This window comes from Megalobrama amblycephala, linkage group LG6 (genome assembly GCF_018812025.1).
Source record: "Megalobrama amblycephala isolate DHTTF-2021 linkage group LG6, ASM1881202v1, whole genome shotgun sequence".
In the NCBI taxonomy this organism is placed as follows: domain Eukaryota; kingdom Metazoa; phylum Chordata; class Actinopteri; order Cypriniformes; family Xenocyprididae; genus Megalobrama; species Megalobrama amblycephala.
In genome coordinates this window covers 1,866,713-1,891,966 of record NC_063049.1, presented here as the reverse complement: position 1 = coordinate 1,891,966, position 25,254 = coordinate 1,866,713, and the positions used below count along the sequence as shown (strand labels likewise).

The 25,254-nt window shown below is 38.7% G+C and overlaps 1 protein-coding gene and 1 long non-coding RNA gene across 2 annotated transcripts; both read left to right on the top strand.

The window, feature by feature from the left end:
• Positions 1 to 15,323: 15,323 nt before the first annotated feature.
• On the top strand, positions 15,324 to 18,066 carry LOC125269512. The gene is made up of 4 exons (XM_048192405.1): positions 15,324 to 15,728; positions 15,839 to 15,993; positions 16,121 to 16,279; positions 18,051 to 18,066. The coding sequence occupies exons 1-4, from the start codon at positions 15,345 to 15,347 to the stop codon at positions 18,064 to 18,066; spliced, it is 714 nt and encodes a 237-aa protein (XP_048048362.1). The 5' UTR covers positions 15,324 to 15,344.
• Positions 18,067 to 21,091: 3,025 nt separating this feature from the next.
• LOC125269653 lies at positions 21,092 to 22,861 on the top strand. Its single transcript, XR_007185164.1, has 3 exons — positions 21,092 to 21,148; positions 22,413 to 22,488; positions 22,631 to 22,861. It is a non-coding gene; the product is annotated as an uncharacterized LOC125269653 (long non-coding RNA).
• The last annotated feature ends 2,393 nt before the right edge of the window (positions 22,862 to 25,254 follow it).

The following is a 25,254-nucleotide window of genomic DNA, read 5'->3' as shown; positions in this document are numbered from 1 at the left end:
CGGATCGATTAAGGTGTTTACATGAACATTTTTCAATCCGATTGAGCCGTCAATTATTTGGGTGCATGTAAACGTAGCCTCTGTCACAAGCTATTACTCTCCCTCCTATCAGAAATCTCAGGTCTCAGGTGCTGCACAATCATGGTTTTCTTCCTATCTCACTGAAAGACAGTATCACTATGCATAATTAGAAATCTCCCACCGCTTTACTCAGTCAGGGAGTTCCCCAGGGCTCTGTTCTCAGACCTTTAATATTTTGGTGGATCCAGAATGGTCAATATTCATATTCATGCATTTTATTCATATTTCATGTTAACCCTCTGGAGTCTGAGGCTGATTTGGGGCCTGGAGAAGTTTTGACATGCCCTGACATTTGTGCTTTTTTCAGTTGTTCATAAACATATTAATGACAAAAGTGTCATTACACTGTATTCAGCACAAACTAGGCTACAATAATATGTGAGGAACATGTATGTACATGTTTGTGTTTTTGAAGGAATAATGTTTATGCGTGGTTACTGAAAAAACAAAAAACTTAAGTCACTGAAATAAGGCCAAAAAAAGTATAGTAAATCTGTGTTCACAAGACTTTAGGGTATTGGAGGTTGTAGAGTAGAGTTTTTGCTTCAGAATTATGTAAAAATTATGCTGCCTACTCCTTCATATAAAACAATATATTGATTTAGTTTTTGTAAGACACTTTTTGCCAAGAAACACAGTATGCATGGAGGCGTGAATCACCACTGAATAATGGGCCATTCTCACTTGAGAAGACAAAAGAATTGGATAGTAATGAGCTGAAATGACTTGCATATTAATGAGGCATTTCAGTCAGGTAGGCTGTGAAAAAAAACTTCTGTGATGTCTCAAGCTCATCATGATATATGAAACATACAGAAAAATATTATTACAATATAAAGTAATGGTTTTATATTATACTTTAAAATATAATGTATTTCTGTGATGCAAAGAGTCTGAATATAGGCTTTTAGTTTAAAAGCATGCACATTTGGAGAAATATTGGATTCTCATATGCTTATGTCAATTTTCTATACAGAGGAGTTATATTTATTTAACATTCATTGTCATTACTATGAGCGCTGGTGTTTTCAATTCATACTTGAAGTCAGAGGGCGCTCTCTGTGCATTTTTAGTCCACAAATTCATCTAAAAGAAGAAGAGGCTATTCCATGAATGGAGTTTCCAATTCATACTGCAGCCGGAGGGCGCTAAAGAAACAAAAACTCATCTATAGAAGAAAAGAAAACAGGAACTAACTGCATGTCTTCTAGGGCTCGCTAACCATGACTTTTACATCCAGATAAACACTTTTCAAGACAATAAATACACGATTGAGACGATGAATGCATGTATTGCCTCTGAATTTGCGTCTGAATAGCGCTGGCTCCGTGGGCGTGGCCGCATTAGCGGATAATGAGCTGAATCACGGACTTCTGACATGGCTCTCTTTTCATACAGATTACATAAACACAGAAGGTTTGTTTTCGATTTGACTTTTTTAGACATAAGTTTAATTTTTCTGTGATTAGTATTCACTAAGTTACAGTTCATTTTCTGAGAACTATCAGATTGGACTTCGTTCAGAGGGAGAGGAGAAATCACGCATCATGTTAGTTTTCTTTATTTTACAAAAAGCACAACATTGTGTTTTTACTCTGAGTGTATAAAAATAAAAGAAGATATTCTATAGTTTCAATTGATATATTACTTATGTCTCTATGACAAAAAATGACGGAGTATTTTAAGTCTGTTTTGCTGCAATGTGAAAAAAACCTGCAAAACGCACCGGAGCGTTTTCAGACCTCAGAGTGTTAATAAGTTATGGCTTATGATTAATCAATATTACTTTACTCCATATATTAATCCTCATCTTATTTTCAAGTATTTACTCTTTAATGTACTCCTTTATGGTTATTCTTCTTTTATCTTAAGAGTATATATGCTTGCTATATTCAATAGTTCTTTAAGTGTTCCAGTGTGACAGGTCATGTTGACACTTTTGTGGTTAAATATTGGATGCCTGCCAAGTACTGCAGAAGCGATGGTGTTTTCAGAATTAGTTGCTCATTTGAATTTTATGTACCTTTTATGTTTCCATTTTTTCAGACATGTGATATTGCAAGATCTGCAAAATTCCCTTAAGGGCATCAAAACAACACCTTTTGTATCTATTTTCATCTATATTTGATATTTGACCAGTCACTCTGACCTAGCCGTTACACCAACTATAACATAATGGATGAATCTGTTTGACATTTTCTTACTAGACCAAAACATAAGTTTGAGTGGGATGTAAGTTTTCCTATGCTTATGGTATAAAACGGACTGGGCCTTTGATAGTTCAGCTTTTTCTTTGCTTTGTTAGATACAATATTCTGGATTTTATTATTAACTATTAATTACTTGATTAATTTGTCTCTCTCTATAATTTTTAATTAATAAAGCTCAGAGATGGAGGTAAACAGGAAGTGAAACCTACAACATCTAGATAACACCCAAGGAGGCTCTGAGGAGCCAACTACTTAGACATGAGAATAAGTGTTACAGGCTTGGAATACTCGTTCACACAGCAGACATGAGCCGCATATCGTCAGCATATCGTCAGCATATCGTCTATCGACCCTTCAATGAGGGGAGCACAGGATAATGCTACCAGAATGGCGAGTAGGCCTCAAGAAAGGCCTGCTACTCCCAAGAACACAGCCGCGGGCCACGGGTTGCCAATGCTAGAGCTCCAGGGGAGCAAACTCCGAAATCCAAGGAGGAGAATAACGCACTCGACCCGAGCAGCATAGGTGTAAAGCATAAAGTTTGAAAATAGAGGAAGAGGGATCCCAAAGTAACTCAAAGGAGCTAGCTTCATATAAATTGAGGCCTCCACAGGGAGAAACCAAGGGAGGCAGGCTATTTAAACAGAACTTGAAACAATCAAGGAGCTACTCACAATGAGACTACCAAGCTCATAGAGCAGAGGCTTCAGCAAAAATCGCACAAGTGAGAGGAAGCCTGCACCGCTCACACCGACCTCAGGGAGGCTAATAACAAAAAGCTCACTGCTTGTCACCAAGCTAAATGTTAAACACCAGTAATTACTACATATTTAGATATTGCTAAAAACTCAGTAGCAATGGAGTAAAGGAACAAAGGAGAGGAGGCCACAGGGCCAGCTACTTGCATTCTAAGCCTAATGCAGAAGGCGGGCCACCCGACCAGAAGCAACCCTGATGAGAGGGGAGGCAAACAGGAGATGGGCGACTAGCAAGGGAGGCTAAATATAAAGCAGCCAACACCTACTGCTGAAATAGTCAGAACAGGTTGACAACGTCTGCCTGTGTCGGGACAGGGGCGGCCCAAGAGGAGGGCCAACCTCTGAACATGACCTCACTGCAGGTTGACAACGTCTGCCTGTGTCGGGACAGGGGCGGCCGACCTCTGAACATGACCTCACTGAGGCTCAGTGGAGGCTAAAGCCCAAAAGTTAAAATGAAACCTGGGCGCCTACCAGGAGAAACATTTTAATAGAAAAACACTAGCAGTCAGCGGGGTAGCGGTTTGAACCTAATGACTCTCCAAAAGAGGAGGCTGGCAAAAAAACAAAAAAACCCAAGGTGGCCAAGGAAAGGCCAACACACGAAGGAGAAACAGCCCAGAGCTCAGGGAGTGGAGGCTCTCAAATAATAATAACAGAGAGGACCAAGCACACTCAGAAATGTGAAGGTGGCCTCAGAAAAAAAGGCAGACACTTGGACAACACAAAGCTCGACTGAGTAAAAAACCACTACCCAAAATGTTCATAAAGAACTAGAGCTCAAGGGAATGGAGGTTCAGGGCTTGAGCAGCGATGCTAGACCTCTGGCCCTGCCTTTGATCCTCAGACCATGACGGGCCAGGTCCCCCTGGCTGCCTGGGTGCAGATTCAGACCGGCACAGTATACAGGATTTGAATGCTGCTGAGTGTGCCCTCGCCTCTTTGAATTTCCCAACCACCGCCTCAACAGAGGTCCCGAAAAGCTCAAGCATCGAGGAGAAAACCCTTCTCTTTCTCCCAGATGTCAGCCAGTTTCACCCACAGGTGTCTCTCCGTTGCCACCATCGATCAACCGATCGCGGCAGCCGTTTGTTTGGTTGGCACGGAGAAAGACCCTTCCGTTCCCCTGGTCCAAATCTTTAAACAGGTCGGCCTGATATGCTTGAAGCACTGCCACAGTGCGCAGTGCAGCACCGGCCTGACCTGCAGCCGCGTATGCCCTGCCATTCAACTGTGAAGTTGTTTTTAGTGGTCCAGTAGGCAGGGCCGGGGACTTCAAAGATGAAGCTCCATCATCAACGAGATAGTTCCTGAACGTCTCGTCGATAGGGGGCATCGCCACATATTCGTGCTCTTGTATTCCCTTGACATTGGCATAATTTGCATGCCCAGACTGATGAATACGGGCTGAATAAGGGTTTTTCCATGCATTCTTGATCTCAGAATGGAGATTGGGAAGGAATTAACACTCTGAGGTCTGAAAACGCACCGGCGCGTTTTGCAGGTTTTTTTTCACATTGCAGCAAAACAGACTTAAAATACTCCGTAATTTTTTGTCATAGAGACATAAGTAATATATCAATTGAAACTATAGAATATATTCTTTTATTTGTATACAAATAAAACAAAAAACAAAATGTTGTGCTTTTTGTAAAATAAAGAAAACTAACATGATGCGTGATTTCTCCTCTCCCTCTGAACGAAGTCCAATCTGATAGTTCTCAGAAAATGAACTGTAACTTAGTGAATACTAATCACAGAAAAATTAAACTTATGTCTAAAAAAACGTTAAGATGTCAGGTTTTAAATCATGTAAGTCAAATCGAAAACAAACCTTCTGTGTTTATGTAATCTGTATGAAAAGAGAGCCATGTCAGAAGTCCGTGATTCAGCTCATTATCTGCTAATGCGGCCACGCCCACGGAGCCAGCACTATTCAGACGCAAATTCAGAGGCAATACATGCATTCGTCGTCTCAATCTTGTATTTATTGTCTTGAAAAGTGTTTATCTGGATGTAAAAGTCATGGTTAGCGAGCTCTAGAAGACATGCAATTAGTTCCTGTTTTCTTTTCTTCTATAGATGAATTTTAGATGAGTTTTTGTTTCTTTAGCGCCCTCCGGCTGCAGTATGAATTGGAAACTCCATTCATGGAATAGCCTCTTCTTCTTTTAGATGAATTTGTGGACTAAAAATGCACAGAGAGCGCCCTCCGACTTCAAGTATGAATTGAAAACACCAGCGCTCATAGTAATGACAATGAATGTTAAATAAATATAACTCCTCTGTATAGAAAATTGACATAAGCATATGAGAATCCAATATTTCTCCAAATGTGCATGCTTTTAAACTAAAAGCCTATATTCAGACTCTTTGCATCACAGAAATACATTATATTTTAAAGTATAATATAAAACCATTACTTTATATTGTAATAATATTTTTCTGTATGTTTCATATATCATGATGAGCTTGAGACATCACAGAAGGTTTTTTTCACAGCCTACCTGACTGAAATGCCTCATTAATATGCAAGTCATTTCAGCTCATTACTATCCAATTCTTTTGTCTTCTCAGGTGAGAATGGCCCATTATTCAGTGGTGATTCACGCCTCCACGCATACTGTGTTTCTTGGCAAAAAGTGTCTTACAAAAACTAAATCAATATATTGTTTTATATGAAGGAGTAGGCAGCATAATTTTTACATAATTTTGAAGCAAAAACTCTAGTCTACAACCTCCAATACCCTAAAGTATTGTAAACACAGATTTACTATAGTTTTTTTGGCCTTATTTCAGTGACTTAAGTTTTTTGTTTTTTCAATAACCACGCATAAATGTTATTCCTTCAAAAACACAAACATGTACATACATGTTCCTCACATATTATTGTAGCCTAGTTTGTGCTGAATACAGTGTAATGACACTTTTTCCATTAATATGTTTATGAACAACTGAAAAAAGCACAAATGTCAGGGCATGTCAAAACTTCTCCAGGCCCCAAATCAGCCTCAGACTCCAGAGGGTTAAAGGCTAACGGTAGCTGGAGGAGTATGGCTGGAAAGAAAGCTTTTGTCTTGCCTCCCACGAACCCCTTCTTCCTGAATGTGGAGGTTTAATCTAAATATATAGCCTAGTTGCTGTTATTTTAACTTTAACTTAATTACAGAAACATGCTGTATTGTTAATAACTTTGGTGAATCATCAAAGGAAAACAAGTTTTCAAGAGCAACAAAAACTACCGAACTACTGCTGTAAATCTGCTGTGTTTTTAAACTGTAAGTACTTCATTGAATTATTTATCAGGTATAATATATTCTCAAATATTTGGTGAATCAAACTCTGAATTAATAGGATTCAGAGTCTGAAAATTAATTTATTGCTTTCGTCATGTCCGGTTTGTAATGAACCATTGTAGATTTTGCGTGTAAAAATGTATTTTAGATCTGGCCAATATACAGGTGCTGGTCATATAATTAGAATATCATCAAAAAATTCATTTATTTCACTAATTACATTAAAAAAGTGAAACTTGTATATTATATTCATTCATTACACACAGACTGATATATTTCAAATGTTTATTTCTTTTAATTTTGATGATTTTGATGCACAAGGAGGGCAAGACAAAAAAGGTCACTGCAAAAGAGGCTGGCTGTTCACAGAGCTCTGTGTCCAAGCACATTAATAGAGAGGCGAAGGGAAGGAAAAGATGTGGTAGAAAAAAGTGTACAAGCAATAGGGATAACCGCACCCTGGAGAGGATTGTGAAACAAAATCCATTCAAAAATGTGGGGGAGATTCACAAAGAGTGGACTGCAGCTGGAGTCAGTGCTTCAAGAACCACTACGCACAGACGTATGCAAGACATGGGTTTCAGCTGTCGCATTCGTTGTGTCAAGCCACTCTTGAACAAAAGACGAAGACAGAAGTGTCGTGTAACGAATGTAGCGGTTATTACTAAATTTATGGATGAAATATGAATATAATAATTCATAAGGTTATGAATAAATTATGATTCATATATCGACCCAACGGGGAATTAAACATATATTGTGAATCAATTACAACGAATTATAATCAATTACATATATGATTAGTTCTGGTTTAATAATTATTTAGAGAAACTGTTCGTTTGTCCAGCAAACTAAGTCCCTCACCGAATATTATAAACAGAGTTATTCTCTGGCCATGAAAATAACTAAAGCATAAAGCGATCGAAAAACGTTAAAGTGACTTGGTCTTCAGTTGAAAGAACGAACAGAACAATCGAGCATGAATTAAAGTGTTTAATATATGCAGCTATGACTGAGATTATACGTCTAAAATATATACAGAAGGTATACACGTATATATACACAAGAGTGAAAATGAAGAAAAGACATGGAAAGAAAGATGATCAAAGGATGGCAAATTCTTTGTTAAACCTTTTTGAGAGAGAGCCAGCACAGAAATCAGTTTAGACAAATTCAGATAAATGATAATACTTGCTTATTGGTTCAAGTCCGTGTGTAGCAGTTTCAATGCGCCTGGCTGGGTTGGTCCTTTCAGAGAGGGTTTCTCCGGCGGGGTTTTCAAAAGAGGTTTAAGCTTAAGTAACTTAGCCGAAGAGAGAGAGAGTCTAAAGAAGTGGTCCTCCCGAGCTGCGCGTGTGGTTGGGAAGCGCGGTCACCTGAGGCGTCCGTGCACGAGGTGCTCGTGAGTCAGTCGGGAGACAAAGGAGAAGAAGAAGAGACGAGCGAAGAGGGTGTGTGTCGTTGTCTTTATGGAAACCCAAGCTAACACACCTCCTGAATTGTAGCGACCAATCGATGCGCAGCACTATTTGGCGGGCAAAGTTGCTTTGTTTGGTCTCCTAGCTGAATTTGCATACTTGATGATTATCCGATCGGATTTCGAGATGGAGTACGTTCTTCACAGGATCATTAAACACATAGAAAAATGCATTTGTCCATTTTGTGACATGTCTCAATGAATAGCTCAAGTCAGGAGCTTTAAAACGAGATCAAACTCGATAGGTCGGAAAGGCATAGGGAAGAAGTTATGGTTTACAGACAGAATTCCACTATTACCATGCACACTAGCACAAATACACTCCTTTAAACACTAGGAAACATGCATACGCTTCAAAATACAGGATAGGTATATGTTGGCATAATTTGTATTTTACATATACAGTCAAAAATGTATGTTTGTGAGTTTCTGTATGTGTCTGTGTGTGTGTTTTTGTGTGTCCCTGTGTGTGTGGGGTGTTGGAATGTGGATCTGGTCAGTCTCTGGGGGGGGGTGCTCCTTTTGAAGTCACCAAAGTGAGGAAGTTGGACTTTTCTGTTTACCATCGCAGGCCCACAAAACTGCCGAAAGTCACAGCCGTCCGGCGCCGATTTAGTGATTTATAAACAAAGTTCGCCAGGTTAAAAGCGTTCTGAAAACTCCAAAGTTTATTGACTCTGAACGGATCCATCCAGGCGTTACACTCGCCTATACACTCATCTAAAGGATTATTAGGAACACCTGTTCAATTTCTCATTAATGCAATTATCTAATCAACCAATCACATGGCAGTTGCTTCAATGCATTTAGGGGTGTGGTCCTGGTCAAGACAATCTCCTGAACTCCAAACTGAATGTCAGAATGGGAAAGAAAGGTGATTTAAGCAATTTTGAGCGTGGCATGGTTGTTGGTGCCAGACGGGCCGGTCTGAGTATTTCACAATCTGCTCAGTTACTGGGATTTTCACGCACAACCATTTCTAGGGTTTACAAAGAATGGTGTGAAAAGGGAAAAACATCCAGTATGCGGCAGTCCTGTGGGCGAAAATGCCTTGTTGATGCTAGAGGTCAGAGGAGAATGGACCGACTGATTCAAGCTGATAGAAGAGCAATTTCGCTGAAATAACCACTCGTTACAACCGAGGTATGCAGAAAAGCATTTGTGAAGCCACAACACGCACAACCTTGAGGCAGCAGAAGACCCCACCGGGTACCACTCATCTCCACTACAAATAGGAAAAAGAGGCTACAATTTGCACGAGCTCACCAAAATTGGACAGTTGAAGACTGGAAAAATGTTGCCTGGTCTGATGAGTCTCGATTTCTGTTGAGACATTCAGATGGTAGAGTCAGAATTTGGCGTAAACGGAATGAGAACATGGATCCATCATGCCTGGTTACCACTGTGCAGGCTGCTGGTGGTGGTGGTGTAATGGTGTGGGGGATGTTTTCTTGGCACACTTTAGGCCCCTTAGTGCTAATTGGGAATTGTTTAAATGCCACGGCCTACCTGAGCATTGTTTCTGACCATGTCCATCCCTTTATGACCACCATGTACCCATCCTCTGATGGCTACTTCCAGCAGGATAATGCACCATGTCACAAAGCTCGAATCATTTCAAATTGGTTTCTTGAACATGACAATGAGTTCACTGTACTAAAATGGCCCCCACAGTCACCAGATCTCAACCCAATAGAGCATCTTTGGGATGTGGTGGAACGGGAGCTTCGTGCCCTGAATGTGCATCCCACAAATCTCCATCAACTGCAAGATGCTATCCTATCAATATGGGCCAACATTTCTAAAGAATGCTTTCAGCACCTTGTTGAATCAATGCCGCATAGAATTAAGGCAGTTCTGAAGGCGAAAGGGGGTCAAACACAGTATTAGTATGGTGTTCCTAATAATCCTTTAGGTGAGTGTATATCAATATATCAGTCTGTGTGTAATGAATGAATATAATATACAAGTTTCACTTTTTGAATGGAATTAGTGAAATAAATCAACTTTTTGATGATATTCTAATTATATGACCAGCACCAGTATACTTTAAATATAAGGTAAATACATGTTGTAAACAGCTAAGTTCAATTAAATATATTTTTGAAACTGAAAATATGTTTTGTTTCAACCTTCATACACTTAAAATATATTTAAAAATGCATTTCAGGGTGCAAGAAAATAAATTTCCAATTTTACAGTCAACAATGTAAATGTGGGTGAAAGAAATCCTTGTGAAACTACATTCCATTAAATGTTAGAAGAATTTTAAACACCTACAGTAAAAACCCACAGATTTCCCCATATTTTCCACATTAACCACATTTGTTCACATATGATCCTCCCAAAAAACACAGTAACCAAGGCAGAAAAAAAGTCAAATTTAGGGTCACTTGATACTCAGCCTTTATTGGAAACACTCTCACAATGTGTATTTTAATCTATTAATTAATTAATTACTTTATTTATTTGTAATTTAATGTCAGTGTAATATATTGTTTAAATGCACATCAAATAAAAATAAATAAATGACTAAAATCGCTAGATGTACGATGTTAATAACTGTGATGTAATTTGAATGGGAAACGGACGTATGGCGCATGTGCGTCATTTTGAGCTGTAACCCGTGAGTCAATCGGAGTTCTCTGAGGAGAAGGTACGAGCTATAACTTTATTTTTAGTCATCATTTTTCACATATGTAATGTTGATTGTGTTTTGTATTGTCAAGGTTTTTTAACTTTATGTGTCAATTTAATGCCCTGTTTGTTGCTCACATGAGGAGACGCATCTGAGATTTTTAGATTTCCATTTTAACATTAGTTGTTTTTAATTTGGACACTCAGAGAAAACTAACATTGCACACAAAAAAAAGTTTAATATTTTTTTTAAATATAATGTTTGGGAGATCGTGCTGCTTGCTGTTGTTGATCAACGACGCTCACGTGATCCTGTCACTGATAGTGGAGCCTGTAAGTTCTTGCTGAATTTAAATGTTCAACAGAACCACAGCAAACAAATAAATAACTAAAGGCAAAAGTCTTTACATTAAGACACTTTAGTCTTTAGTGCAGGTTGGCATTCAGAAATATCAGATGCCTCAGCTTGGATGGGCTGATGTGATTTCTCCTCTCTGTGATCATTTGTCCTGTTTTTGAGAAGACTCTCTCTGATGTTGCAGCAATGCAGAGTCTTCCTCCATTACCTTAACCAGGCGTGGGTGGACTGAATTCTTCACCAGTTCAGTGGTGTCAGGGAATGAACACAGAGAGAGGATCCAAGTGCAAGTAAAACAGGATTTATTGACAGAATACGCTGTACAATAACTTCACTCCAAACAGGACAGTCGTTGCAGTCACAAAGACGAGCTGACGCCGTGATGTGTTGAAACAGATGAATCGGGTGGCGCAGGGCTACAATGGGTATCAGAAGCCAAGGAATAATCCAACCCAGACGCGGGCACAAGACGGAGATCCAGAACCCCAGGATAACAGGAGGTGAAACACAGAAATACGACAGCGGGACAGCCTGCAACGAACTGACAAAGACACCTTCTTCTTTCTGGTTTTACGGCGGTTGGCATCCAGCTTATCGGTGCATTACCGCCCCCTTCTGCTCCGGAGTGTGGACCAGATAATAGGTTTACAATCTTATTCCTTACCTTCTATTTCCCACTCAATTTTAACCCCACCCCATCCCACACACACACACACACACACACAACATTCTCCAAAATAATCTTTTACTTAAATTATCCAAAATAACTGGTTCTGTTTTCTATACCCTACTAATATCCTTTTATAATTCCTCCCTCACATTCTACTAATTTAACTTCAAATCCTATTAAATACCCCTGATTCTCTTAAAAAAGTCATCAGTACTCTAATCTGTTTCGTGCCCAGTAACCTTTTTACCGTGAACTCCTGTTCCCCTAATTCCCTCAATTTATTCCTCATCATCTCTCTATGAACTTCATATCTCCTACAAGTCATGATTATATGCTCTACTGTTTCCTCTTCTTGACATCCTTCACACAATCCTGTCTGGTGTTTCCCTATCATCTTAAGAGTTTTATTTAGTGTACAATGTCCCAACCTTAACCTAGTCATCACTATTTCTTCTCTCCGATACCTGCATCCTACCCTATCTCCTTTAACATTTCTTTGAACTTGATATAACCATCTCCCTTTATCCCCTCTATCCCACCTTTCTTGCCAAATTTGATTTATTTTCTCCCATATTATACTTTTAACCTCTGCTTTGCTAAAACTTACTTGCATTTCTATACTATCTTTCAATAATGCCCTTTTTGCTAACTTATCTGCCATCTCATTTCCCCTGATCCCTACATGCGCTGGTACCCACATAAATTTGAGCTGACTACCTTTGTTTACTATCCTCGTGCTTACCTGAAGTACTTCATAAAGGATATCTTGTCGGCTTTTTGAAATAAACGACCTTAAACTAGTTAAAGCTGAAGAAGAGTCAGAGCATATCAGAGCTTTATTTTGTCCCGTCTTTTCCACCCACCGTAATGCAGTTAATATTGCCAACATCTCTACAGTATATACCCCTAATTTATCTGATGTTCTTCTATTTATCCCAATTCCTTTTCCTGGTATTGCCACACCAAATCCTGTTGCCTCTGTCTCTGGATTTTTTGCACCGTCTGTATAAATCTGTGTAAATTCATTATATACTTCTCCTAGTCGATTATTGAAAATTCTTATTAAGTTAATTTCCTCCTTTGCCTTCCTTTTTTCCTCTAGAACAAACCAGTCTACCTCAGGCCACATCATCTTCCACGGAGCTGTCACTGGAAAAACTACCGTAGGACTTATCCTCAGATTAAATACTTCTAAGTCTTCAGCTATTTTATTTCCAAGCCGCCCAAAGTTTTCCCTTAAATTTCGTCCATTCTCCCAACACACCTGCAATACTGCTTTTGTGGGATGGGAGTCTTTATGCCCCTTCAAACTAACCCAGTAGTTTGCCATCAATTGGATCCTTCTTAATTCCAACGGCATTTCTGCCATTTCCACTTGTATAGCTGGAACTGATGATGTTTTAAAAGCTCCGCAACACACTCGTAGTGCTTGTATCTGGATCACCTCCAGTCTCTTTATCAGATATTTGGCTGCTGACCCAACCACTATACTGCCATAATCCAGCACCGATCTTATTAATGCTACATATATGTGACCCGTCACGAAAACCAGGGACACAAGTCGGCAGCACAACTATCGAGCAAAATGAGAAAGAAGCGTTTTTTTTCAAAATTGGTGATTTTCGTTTTTTTGCAGAATCTGTTAGTTGAGATCACGAAGAAGCCTCTCCGTGTTTGAGATAGCAGTATTGGTTTATTTAAAAGCATACATTTTGAGGTTGAAATCGGCTTGTTTTTCTGGGATTCTATCTCGCAGTAGGGGCGTGTCATTGTCTGTGTGTATTTCCATACTGGAATCGGATACGCCGGCTTTTGTTTCTTTTGTTTCTTCCCGCCCTCCAAGGGAAGCGTGGCTACTTGCAGCGCTCTGACCGGCTCTGATATCAAAATTCAGTGAAGATGGACGTCGCAAAGAATATCGCAGACGAGCTGAACCGTGGCCGTTACACCGAAAATGTTTTGAAGTACTTCTTCGAAAAGCCGGATGATTATGAACAGGGGCTCACTGATTCTGAAGACGATCTGAGCGACGATGAAAGCAGCATAATAAGACTGAATAATATCCCTAATCTGCAACTGAGCGAAGATGAAGACGAGGAAGAATGTATCGGACTGGCGTCAGACGAGTTGGACCGTAAGATATCAGAATTATTGGACATTTAGAGGCAAACAGACGCACAGTGCAAACTTCGGAGATGGTTACATCCACAAAGAAGACACCGACAAAGAGAAAGTGTGCCCGAACGACTTATTTCATTGGAGGCAACGAGATCTGCAAGAATACTTTTCTGTTTCTTATGGGGTGAGTTTCCATTAACATCAAAGTTTGTCGTTTTGTGTTCATTCTAAGAACACGTACACGTTTTCTCATGTGTCTATTGTTATTAGCTAGCTCAGGACTGTCGTTTTAATTGTAATCGTTCGCATCGTATCACTTGCCAAAAAGCCCCATTACTATAATGGGCTTTTAGATGGTAATGTTAGCATCTGCTATTAATTTAAATAATGCTTCAATTGCTTGAATTGACTGGTGTGAATGAGCCCACGTAAACCTGCCAGTTAGCATTCTTGAATTGAATGTGATGCTAATCATTTTAGCTAGTGGTGGAGGAAGTGCTACATTCTTAACAAGGATTTTCTAACGTAATGGTAAATGTATCAGATTAAATTCCTACTTAAGTAAAAGTAAAAGTATCCGTAGCCGCAAAATGTGCGTTATAAGTCAAAAGTAAAAGTATTTATGAAGAGTTTAATGTACAGGATTTTTTAAAATCCTTTGACTCAATAATTTGACCTATAATTTGTACAATGCATTCTGATATAGGTGACAAGATGCCTGTTAGCATGATGTTAAACGTTTTTTCCTTGTTTTTTCTCCTTTTTTCAGCATTGGCAAAGACACCCTGGCTGATATAGTCAAACACTATGAGGAGAATGGCGCAAGACCACGTTTGAGGAAGAAGCACTCACTGCCACGTCCGCCAGCCAGGTTCATCAGGCCTGAGGATATCAACAGAGTTGTGGACTTCATAAAAAACTATGCAGAAGACAATGCCATCATGCTGCCTGGCTGACAGCCTGGGCATAAGGATTGGCATGTGAAGTTGCTGCCAACTCATGTGTCCAAGGCCTCAGTGTGGCGTCTCTACGTGAAGTCTGCTAAGGAGCTTGGTATGTGTAAACATTGATTTAGAATTGAGTGCTTATAATGTGAAATAATGCGAAGCACTATTAGCAATTACAATACAATTAACCATAAGCCATATCTGTTTTTCAGGTGAGCGTGCAGTTTGTAAAACCAGCTTCAAAGCACTGTGGGACCGACTTCTCCCACACATCAAAAGTTGCCGGCCACGCACAGATCTCTGCTGGCAGTGCCAAAGCAATAATGAGCAGCTGATACGAAGTGCAAACCTCCCAGATGACAGAAAGTCTGAAGCAGTAAAGAAGCAACAAGATCATCTTTCCCTTGTGCAGAAAGAGAGGGCTGTGTACAACGAGATGACTGCTGCCTGCAAAAAGATTTGCTCTGGCTCTAACCTGTCTTTTGGACCGTCCCTACCAGCAAGCAAGAAGATTAGGATGCATTACAGTTTTGATTTTGCTCAGCAGGTAATACTTCACACACATTTACTTTACTTTATTAATGTCCCTTAAAGGGCGATTTGGTGCATGAGAATAAGCAGCCTGATAAATGCAGATAAATGATAAATGCAGAATAGCATCAATATAGTAATTTTTATCTTTATTAGACAGTTATGAATATACACAAATTTTATTTAATCTAATCCAAGTTCCCTCTCTCCCTCTGTCTCCAACAGTTACACTTTCCCTCAAACCCTCTCCAGCCAAGACCAATGTACTTCCTGACCCCACGGAAATGTGGCCTATTTGGTGTTTCCTGTGAAGGGCTGCAGAAACAGGTGAATTACCTGATTGATGAAGGCATGTCATCTACTAAGGGAAGCAATGAAGTCATCAGCTACATGCATCATTTCTTCGGCAACTTTGGAGTTGGAGAAACAGAGGTGGATCTTCATTGTGACAACTGTAGTGGGCAGAACAAGAACAACTTCATGCTCTGGTACCTTGCCTGGCGGGTTGGACGTAAGCTTCACGATAAAATTGAAATCCACTTCCTTATTGCTGGCCACACCAAGTTTTCCCCTGACTGTGGCTTTGGACTCATCAAGCAAGCCTACATGAAGACAAGAGTCAACACTTTGGCAGACATCGCTGAGGTACTTTAACTTTACTTTGCTTTAATGACTTCAGTGCTGTTTTCTGTTCTGCTTCAATTAAACATTTAACTGAAGATTTTTTTTTCCTCTCTTCTCTTTTTTGTCATCAGGTTGTGGAAAACAGCTCTCCTGTGAGTCACCTCAATATCCCACAGCTTGTTGGAACGGCAGAGGGCAAAGTTTTAGTCCAGACCTTCGACTGGCAGCAGCATCTGACTCACCACTTCCGTAGACTCCCACAGATCAAGAGTTATCAGCACTTCAGGTACTTATATTGAAACTTTCACATTGTGTACATACAATATAACATAGTAACAACATACACATGACAGTATTTTATGAGAAAATACTTTGCCATGTTTAAATTGTCGTATGTGCTTATTCTGTCACAGCTTTGATGCCAAGAGACCAGGTGTGGTGCTTGCAAAAACTCACTGTGATGCACGACCTGTCGAATATCAGCTACTGCGCGACGGAGCAGATCTGCCCTCTATCGACGGTCTTTCTGTCCTGGCCCCACCTGGACTGAACATTGACAGGCAGACCTATCTGTATGAAAAAATCAGGCCATTCTGTGCTGACGAGGCAAGATGCATCACATGCCCAGCGCCAAGGGTCACAACACAGAAGAGACCGCGAATGTAATATCATTGGACTGTGTCACAAAGACCTTTGTCTTATGCTGCTATTACCAAGTAAAAGTGGTACTTTTGGTACATACTTGGATTCATACTCATGCCCTGGAAAGTTTTTGAAAATAAACATACATAGATACAGATCCTTGAAAGTGCTTGAATTTATTTTGTGCAAGAAATTTTCTGGAAGAAATTCCATATTATTCTTTCCGGTCCAATAATGTGTTATTTCAACAACACTTCGTGGACTATGCTTGATTTACGTTAGTTACTTGCATTTACGCATTACGTTAAGTGTTTACAACGTGAGTTACTTTGTGTTGTACGTTGCCATGATGTTCACGCGCACAAAACTACTACGGTACCTCAGCGTTTCACAGACACACTGTGAAATGACTGGTTACATGAGCCTAAGCTCTTTTCAATAAAATCCATGCAAAAGTTAATATCAGATCATTTTAGAATACAGTATAGGATGTACCGAATATTCTTTAGTTTTATGCAGAACAGAAATATGACAAATAGAATCAGACCTCTGTCATATGGCCAAAAATAAATGCAAAAAAAAAAGCTTTTTGCACCGTTGTGTTTGACACATGAAAACTGTAACAATGTATTTTACAAGGTAACACGATGTAACCTTGCTCTCACTTGAAATGTGTCCCCACATTAACAGGGGGGAGCTTTACAGGGGGTATGGCTTATCTAAATGAGATGTAAATGAGCCCTATTGTCACTCCCAGCAGGTGAGAACAGGCGAGAACTGCAACTTTAGAGGCGTTTTTCTCCCTATAGAGCTTTCTTAAGTGCCTACCTTCAAATGGCTACAACTTCTCCAAATATTATCAGATTTCCATGTGTTACACATCGTTGGAAAGCTTGGAAACTACACTTTCAGAATCTGTGAATAACTCAAAATGCCCCAGAACCGACTTGTGTCCCTACTTTCCGTGACTGGTCACATATACTTGAGGTGTGCCGTTTTCAACCATATATAGATTTGACATATCTGCCCCAATCCTCACTTGAATTTTCCTTCCAAACAGAAAGTCTTTTATCCAATTAAACACCCTCCCACCAACCCCCATCTTACTCAGCTTAATTAATAATCCCTCCTTCCACATCATATCGTAGGCCTTTTCTATATCAAAAAATACTGCAACTACACTCTCTTTATTTGCTTGTGCTTTTCTTATTTCATTCTCTAATCTTAAAACCGAATCCATTGTATTTCTTCCCTTTCTAAAACCACTCTGACAGCTTGTCAGTAAGCCTCTTTTTTCAAGTTCATATGACAATCTATCTGTTATCATCTTTTCCATTGTCTTACACAAGTTAGACGTAAGAGCTATTGGCCTATAACTCATGGGATTAGTTGGATCCTTGCCTAGTTTCCTGATTGGAATCACTACTGCTTCTTTCCATTCACTTGGCAATTTTCCCTCCTTCCAAACTTTATTATATAACTCAAGCAGCTTTAAGAGTGATCTTTTCCCTAGATGTTTTAACATCACATAACATACCCGATCCTTCCCTGGAGATGTATTTTTTCACTCTTAATTGCTCTCACCATCTCTGCCAGAGTGAATGGCTCATCTATTGCTTCTCTTGACTCTTCCTTTTTATCTAACACCTGTAAATACTGTCTCAAAGTTGTTGCCCTTCTTCTTCTCTCTTCTTCTAACAGATTTTCTGAACTGTGAACCTTTGTAAATGATTTTACCATAACCTCTACCTTTTCCTTATCAGATACCGCTATTTCCTCCTCAAATGTTAACACTGGATATTCCCATTGCCTCCTGTCTCCACCCATCCTCTTTATCATTCCCCATACTTCCCCCACAGGTGTTGTTCTTCCTATCTCATTACAAAAAATTCTCCAACTTGACCTTTTTGCTTGTCTTATCGTTCTTCTTACCACTGCTTGAGCTTTCTTATATTGGATTAGATTCTGTAGATTGTGGGTTCTTTTAACTATTCTGAATGCTTTATTTCTTGTCCTTACTGCCTGATGGCACTCCTCATTCCACCAAGGCACCAATTTTCGGTTTCCTTTGTTTTTCCCCTTTGGAATAGCTTCCTCCGCTGCCATAATAATTGCTGATGTGACCTGCCTATTTGCATCTTCTATACTTCCAGACATATCGATCCTAGTCACTGTTTCTTCACTCAGTTTCTGGAATTTATCCCAGTCTGCTTTTTCAAAGATCCACTTTGGAATCCTTCCCTCTTTCCTTACTTCAGTTCTCCCACCCACCGTGCATAAAACTGGGTAATGATCACTCCCCACTGTTGTTGCTGTCCAAACTTCCCATTTACTACCTCCAGCTATTGTATTAGACACTAAAGTTAAATCTAATGTTGATTCAGTTCCCGTCCGTAAGTTTATCCTAGTTCCTCTACCATCATTTAAACATACCAATTCCTTTTCATCCATCAGATGCTCAATTATCTTACCATTTTCATCTGTCTGTACACCTCCCCACATTGAGCTATGAGCATTAAAATCTGCACACCAAATTACTCTTTGTCTGTCTTGTCCCTTTATTCTTAGTAAATTATCTAATACCAGCCTTCTACATGGGTTATAATAATTGATTATTCCTATCCCTCCCCCTCTTTCCCACACCTCCACCACTATGTATTCCTGATCTTCTCCCTCTTCCAGTAATTTATATGGTATTCCATGCTTGATGAAGGTGGCACACCCTCCTCCCCCTCCCGTAGTCCTATCATTCCTTACTGTAATGTATCCATGTATAACAAACTCTAGATGTGGTTTCAACCAAGTTTCCTGTATACACATTACATCTGGCTTTTCTTCTAATTCATTTATGAAATGCTAAAATACCTGACCATTAGCTATTAAACTTCTAGCATTCCATTGTAAAAGGATTACCATTAGTATTAACCAACCCATGACGTTTCTTGGCTTGACTGATTAGCAAGGTTCTCCCTCACTTCCTCCCATGTCAGTCCTACTAATCCTAGATGATTTATTGCAGCTTTTACCACCAGCTGTATTTTGTCATTTTTAGATTTAACTTCTGCAGTACTATTAATCACTCCTGCTATGAACGTTACCAGATCTCTTTTACTCACATACACTCTTTCTTCTGTTCCTTGTTGTTGCTCTGGCACTCCCATATCTTCTATTCGTATTATTTTCCCTCTCTCTTACCACTTTAACAGCATCTGCATAAGTTATCCTTCTTTCCACTCTTATCTTTTGAATTTTGGTCTCCCTTCTCATTATTTCACATCCACCATATGCCACATCATGTGCTCCTCCACAGCTGCAACACTTGGGTGGAATCCCTATTCCACATTTCCCATATTCATGGTCCCCTCCGCATCTAGCACATCTTCTCTGTCTATTGCAATTTTTTGCAGTGTGCCCAAACCTCTGACACTTAAAGCACCTCATTGGCTTTGGTATGTACATCCTCACTGGATAGCTCATGAATCCTAAGAACACCTTCTTTGGAATATTCTCTCCTTCAAATTCTATTGACACTGTTTCACTTTTCCTCATTACTCCTTCTTTTGTTGTTTTCAATCTTTGAACGTTCAGTACTTTTCCTCCTTTTATATTCTTTTTCAATTCCTCCATGCTCACATTCATTGGCACCCCCGTAATCACTCCTACCCAGGTAAAAAAGTAGTATACTTTAGTGTATTTGAAATATGAATGAAGTACATGAATTATAAAACAAGTATACTTCTACTTGTTGTACTTTATTTAAAGAGTATTTGGTTTGTACTTTTTAAAAGTATACTTCGAAAAAGATGTAATTAAGTTCAACTTAATAGTCCAAACAGTAAGTATACTAATTTATCAGTAATCAAATTATTTTTTAAATGTACTTTTTGAAAGTGTACTTTGTTGTAAATGTATTTTAAATTGTATTGAAGTTTATTTTTTTTAAGTGTATTAAATTTGACATACTTAGAGTGGCAATTCAGTGCACTTATGGGAAGTATATTTTTTTGGAAATTAATTGTTAGTATACTTTTTTAAAGTGTACTATGTTCTCACTTCATTAGAAGTGTGACTTCTGTACACTTTATACAGTACACTCTAAAATAAGTGTATTTTTAGTGGCATATCAGAGTGCTCTCATAAAATATGTTAAAATACAAAAATGTATAGTGGTAATTTAGTGTACTTTTAGTAAGTACGCTTATTTTTAATACAAAGTATAATTTATTAAAGTGTACACTGATTCAGTCAGTCTGTTGTTCGTTATCTGGCTCGGCTCGGTGTTCATCTTCAGTTCTCTCTTCACAGCAGTTCAGTCAGTGTACTGTTTGAGTACATGAATTACTCGGGGATATTGGTTTGTTTGAATTCAGAGGGAGTGTCAGCCACATTAAAAAAAGTTAACAGCTTAAGTCATTTGTGGATTAATGCGTATTGGAGACGCGAACCGTTTAAAACGATTCAGTTCGATTTGGTGAACTGGTTCAAAAAGATCCGGTTACATCGAATGATTCGTTCGCGAACCGGATATCACAAACTGCTTTGTTTTGAACTCTCTCTCACAACAGACACGGAAAAGAAGACAATGCTGAATAAAGTCGTAGTTTTTGCTATTTTTGGACCAAAATGTATTTTTGATGCTTCAAAAAATTCTAACTGACCCTCTGATGTCACATGGACTACTTTGATGATGTTTTTCTTACCTTTCTGGACACACAGAGAGCTCTCGGACTAAATCTAAAATATCTTAAACTTTGTTCCAAAGATAAACGGAGGTCTTACGGGTTTGGAACAACATGAGGGTAAGTTATTAATGACATAATTTTGCTATTTGGGTGAACTAACCCTTTAATTTGAAGAACATGCATGTTCACGTTATGTCGTGGAATACAGACCTGACTTCCCAGATTACAAATTTGAAAATCCACTTAACTCTGCCATTTTTGCCGTCATTGACTACTGTTAATACTTCTTGTTTGAATTTCACTGATTAAGCAATATGGTAAAAGTGACAGTGGGTTGGTACGGATTAGGGCTGGGATAAACGATAATTTTGTTTTACGATTAATTTAGCGATTATTTTTCGGTGCATCGATTAATCTAACGACTCTTTTTTGTTTTTTTCAGTCCGATTCTATTTCGGTTTGATTCGATTATCGATAATCTCCCCATTAATTGACTATTACCAATTTGTAAAAAGTCCAAAATAAAAGACTATACAAGTGCAAAGTAATGCATTCTTAGTCAGAGGTAGCGTTCGATAAAACCTTGAAGCCTTAAACACATAGGCCTAGCTTACTAATAAAAAAGTGCATCTTGTAATTTTTCTTTCAGATGAAAATAACAAATTGATGTCATTCAATAAAAAAAAGGTCACCCAAAATACTTGTTTAGAGCAATTGAAAGAATACAGTAACCAATGTAAACTTGAGGGCTTTAAGCTATTTAAGTGCTTTTCCAACAAAAAATAAATAAAAAATTAACAGCGACAGTGGAAGCCAGCAGCCTGTCATGGTGTCCTTCCTGAACCAACAGAATTTAACATTTGTTGAAAACACATAGCTTTAAGCTTACTGAAAAAAAGTGCATCTTTTAATTCTTCATTCACATAAAAATAACAACAACGTATAGTAGTACACTCTGCCACTCACCTTTTTCTTAAAAAAAAAATACTAATGTAGGTAACTAGAATTTAATAAATGGAACATTATTGTAAAGTGTACCGATTTGTTATACACCGATTCAGACGTCTCATGAGTTCAGTGTTGGACAGATCAGTTGTTTTAACTATTCATTTAAGTGAATCAGTTCAAATGAGTCATTAGTTCGCGAATCGGACATGTCATTATTGGACGTGTAGCCTACGGCAAGCGCTGTGTGATTATCCCGGCAGTTTATTTTTTAGCACAACTCGCACTCAGCGGTAATTCAGCAAAAAAAATATCTCAGAATGCTCCACGTGAAACTTTGTTCATCCCAGCCCTGGTACGGATATAACTACAAGGCCTCTGGCAAATTGGCGCAGGTACCAATACTGTGACCACAAGTGACATGTTGCGTTTATAGGCAACCCTCACAGGGAAAGGAAAAAAAGGCAAGCTGAAGGAGCAGCTTGAGCCAGAAAAAACCAACGCAATTTTAGGTACAGTAATGTCATAGTTATGAATCCAAATCCATTGTCATGATTGATTGACAAATCCATTATAATCAATGATTGTATTTCAATGTTATACATTGTCTATCCTGTTTTCATTCATCCCCATGTCTCTTTCCTGTTTTCACAGATGCAGTGAGGGAGCGATTCCCCAACACCGAGGTGGCAGAGATCCAGGCCCTTCTATGGAGGAAGTGCAACAATGAGAGCTACAAGGCCTCTAGTAACTCAAGTCAGAGCTACAGGTGCTGGTCATATAATTAGAATATCGTGAAAAAGTTCATTTTTTTTATTGTAAATTATTTTTAAAAATGAAACTTTCATATATTCTAGATTCCCTACATGTAAAGTAAAACATTTCAAAAGTTTTTTTTTTTTTTTTTTTAATTTTGATGATTAGACAGCTCATGAAAGTCCAAAATCCAGTATCTCAAAATATTAGAATATTTCCTAAGATCAATCAAAAAATGGATTTTCAAAACAGAAAAGTTCAAGTTCTTTAAAGTATGTTCATTTGTACACTCAATACTTGGTCGGCAGCACATATTTCAGCAAATGACTTGCTCCTAGCACAAATTACAGCATCAGTGAAGTGTGGCATGGAAGTGATCAGCCTGTGGCACTGCTGAGGCACTATTGAGCCTTCAGATCATCTGTATATTGTTGGATCGACTGTTTCTCATCATTCTCTTGAAAATATCCCATAGATTCAGGGGTCAGGCATGTTGGCTGGCCAATAAAACACAGTAATATCATGGTCAGCAAACCACTTGGAAGTGGTTGTTGCACTGTTAGCAGGTGCTAAAGTCCTGTTGGAAAAGGAAATCAGCATCTCCATAAAGCTTATCAGCAGATGGAAGCATAAAGTGCTCCAAAATCTCCTGGAAGATGGCTGCATTGACTTTGCACTTGATAAAACACAATGGACCAACACCAGCAGACGTCACGGCCCCCCCAAATCATTACTAACTTCAGAAAATTCCCACTAGACTTCAAGCAGCTTGGATTCTGTGCCTCTCCAGTCTTCCTTCAGACTCTGGGACCATGATTTCAACATGAAATGCAAAATTTAATTTTATCTGAAAAGAGGACTTTCAACCACTGTTCACTGTCCAGTTCTTTTTCTCCTTAGCCCAGGTAAGATGCTTCTGACGTTGTTTCTGTTTCAGAAGTGGCTTGGTAGTCCTTTTCCTGAAGATGTCTGAGTGTGGTGACTCTTGATGCGCTGACTCCGGCTTCATTCGACTCATTGTGAAGCTCTCCCAAGTGTTTGAATCAGCTTTACTTGACAGTATTCTCAAGCTTGCGGTCATCCCTGTTGCTTGTGCACCTTTGCCTACCCAATTTCTTCCTTCTAGTCAACTTTGCATTTAATATGCTTTGATACATCACTCTGTAAACAGCCACCACATTCAGTAATGACCTTCTGTGACTTACTCTCTCTGTGGAAGGTGTCAATGATTGTCTCCTGGACCATTGCCAAGTCAGCAGTCTTCCCCATTAGTGTGGTTACAAAGAACAAGAGATACCCAGAATTTATACTGTAGACATGGTCATTTAATGAAACTCAAATGTAAATATTCTAATATTTTGAGATACTGGATTTTGGACTTTCATGAGCTGTACGCTCTAATCAACAAATTAAAAAAAAAAACTTTTGAAATGTTTTACTTTACATGTAGGGAATCTACACTGCGTTCCAAATTATTATGCAATTGACATATCAGTAAGATTTCAGTACAATAAACATTCAGATTTTAGTTTTTCTAAGAAAATGTTTGTTTGTTTATTTATCCATGTCTTTTTAGATAACTGGTGTCAATCTCAGACAAAATAATTTGCCAGATCTATGGAAACCCTACTTAGAGGTTGTTCCACATTATTAAGCAAGTCACAGTTCTCATGCAATATGGGGAGGAAGAAAGATCTTTCTGAAGATGAAAAGCATGAAATGGTGCAATGTTGTGCAAAAGGCATGAAAACAACTAATATTGTGTGAAACTGAAGGGAGATTATCGAATTATCATAAGATTTGTGAATGATTTAGAGCATGGCAGAACTCGGTCAGATAAAGGCTTATTAAGGAAAGTTCCTATCAAAAAAATTAATTGTATTAAAAGGGCAGCTATAAAAAAAGCCAGTGTTGAGCAGCAAACAGGTATTTGAAGCTGCTGGTGTCTCTGGAGTCTCAAGAAGCTCTCCATGCAGGCTGGCAGTTGTGCGTAAAGATGCATTTCAGCCACTCCAAACCAAACCTCACAAAGAGAAACATTTACATTTCATGCTTTTCATCTTCAGAAAGATCTTTCTTCCTCCCCATATTGCATGAGAACTGTGACTTGCTTAATAATGTGGAACAACCTCTAAGTAGGGTTTCCATAGATCTGGCAAATTATTTTGTCTGAGATTGATCCCAGTTATCTAAAAAGACATGGATAAATAAATGAACAAACATTTTCTTAGAAAAACTAAAATCTGAATGTTTATTGTACAGAAATCTTACTGATTTGTCTCTTGCATAATAATTTGGAACGCAGTGTAGTATAAATGAAAGTTTCATTTTTTAAAATAATTTACAATGAAAAAATGAGCTTTTTCACGATATTCTAATTATATGACCAGCACCTGTAGATATGCATGTGTAGTAAGTTGTTTGCCATTGTTCTGTTCCCGGCATTTCAGAGAAAGTCGACTGTTCAAAGTTCTTCCTTTTGCCAATATCTGCTTTTGTGTGTTACTTTTGTGTTAATAATA

What these genes read in the sequence shown, in the direction of transcription:
- LOC125269512 (XM_048192405.1), top strand. Translation starts at nt 15,345, where the DNA reads ATGTACTTCCTGACCCCACGGAAATGTGGCCTATTTGGTGTTTCCTGT. An exon ending in CTTTGGCAGACATCGCTGAG is followed by an intron (nt 15,729 to 15,838) that starts GTACTTTAACTT and finishes TTTTGTCATCAG; the next exon opens with GTTGTGGAAAACAGCTCTCC. An exon ending in AAGAGTTATCAGCACTTCAG is followed by an intron (nt 15,994 to 16,120) that starts GTACTTATATTG and finishes ATTCTGTCACAG; the next exon opens with CTTTGATGCCAAGAGACCAG.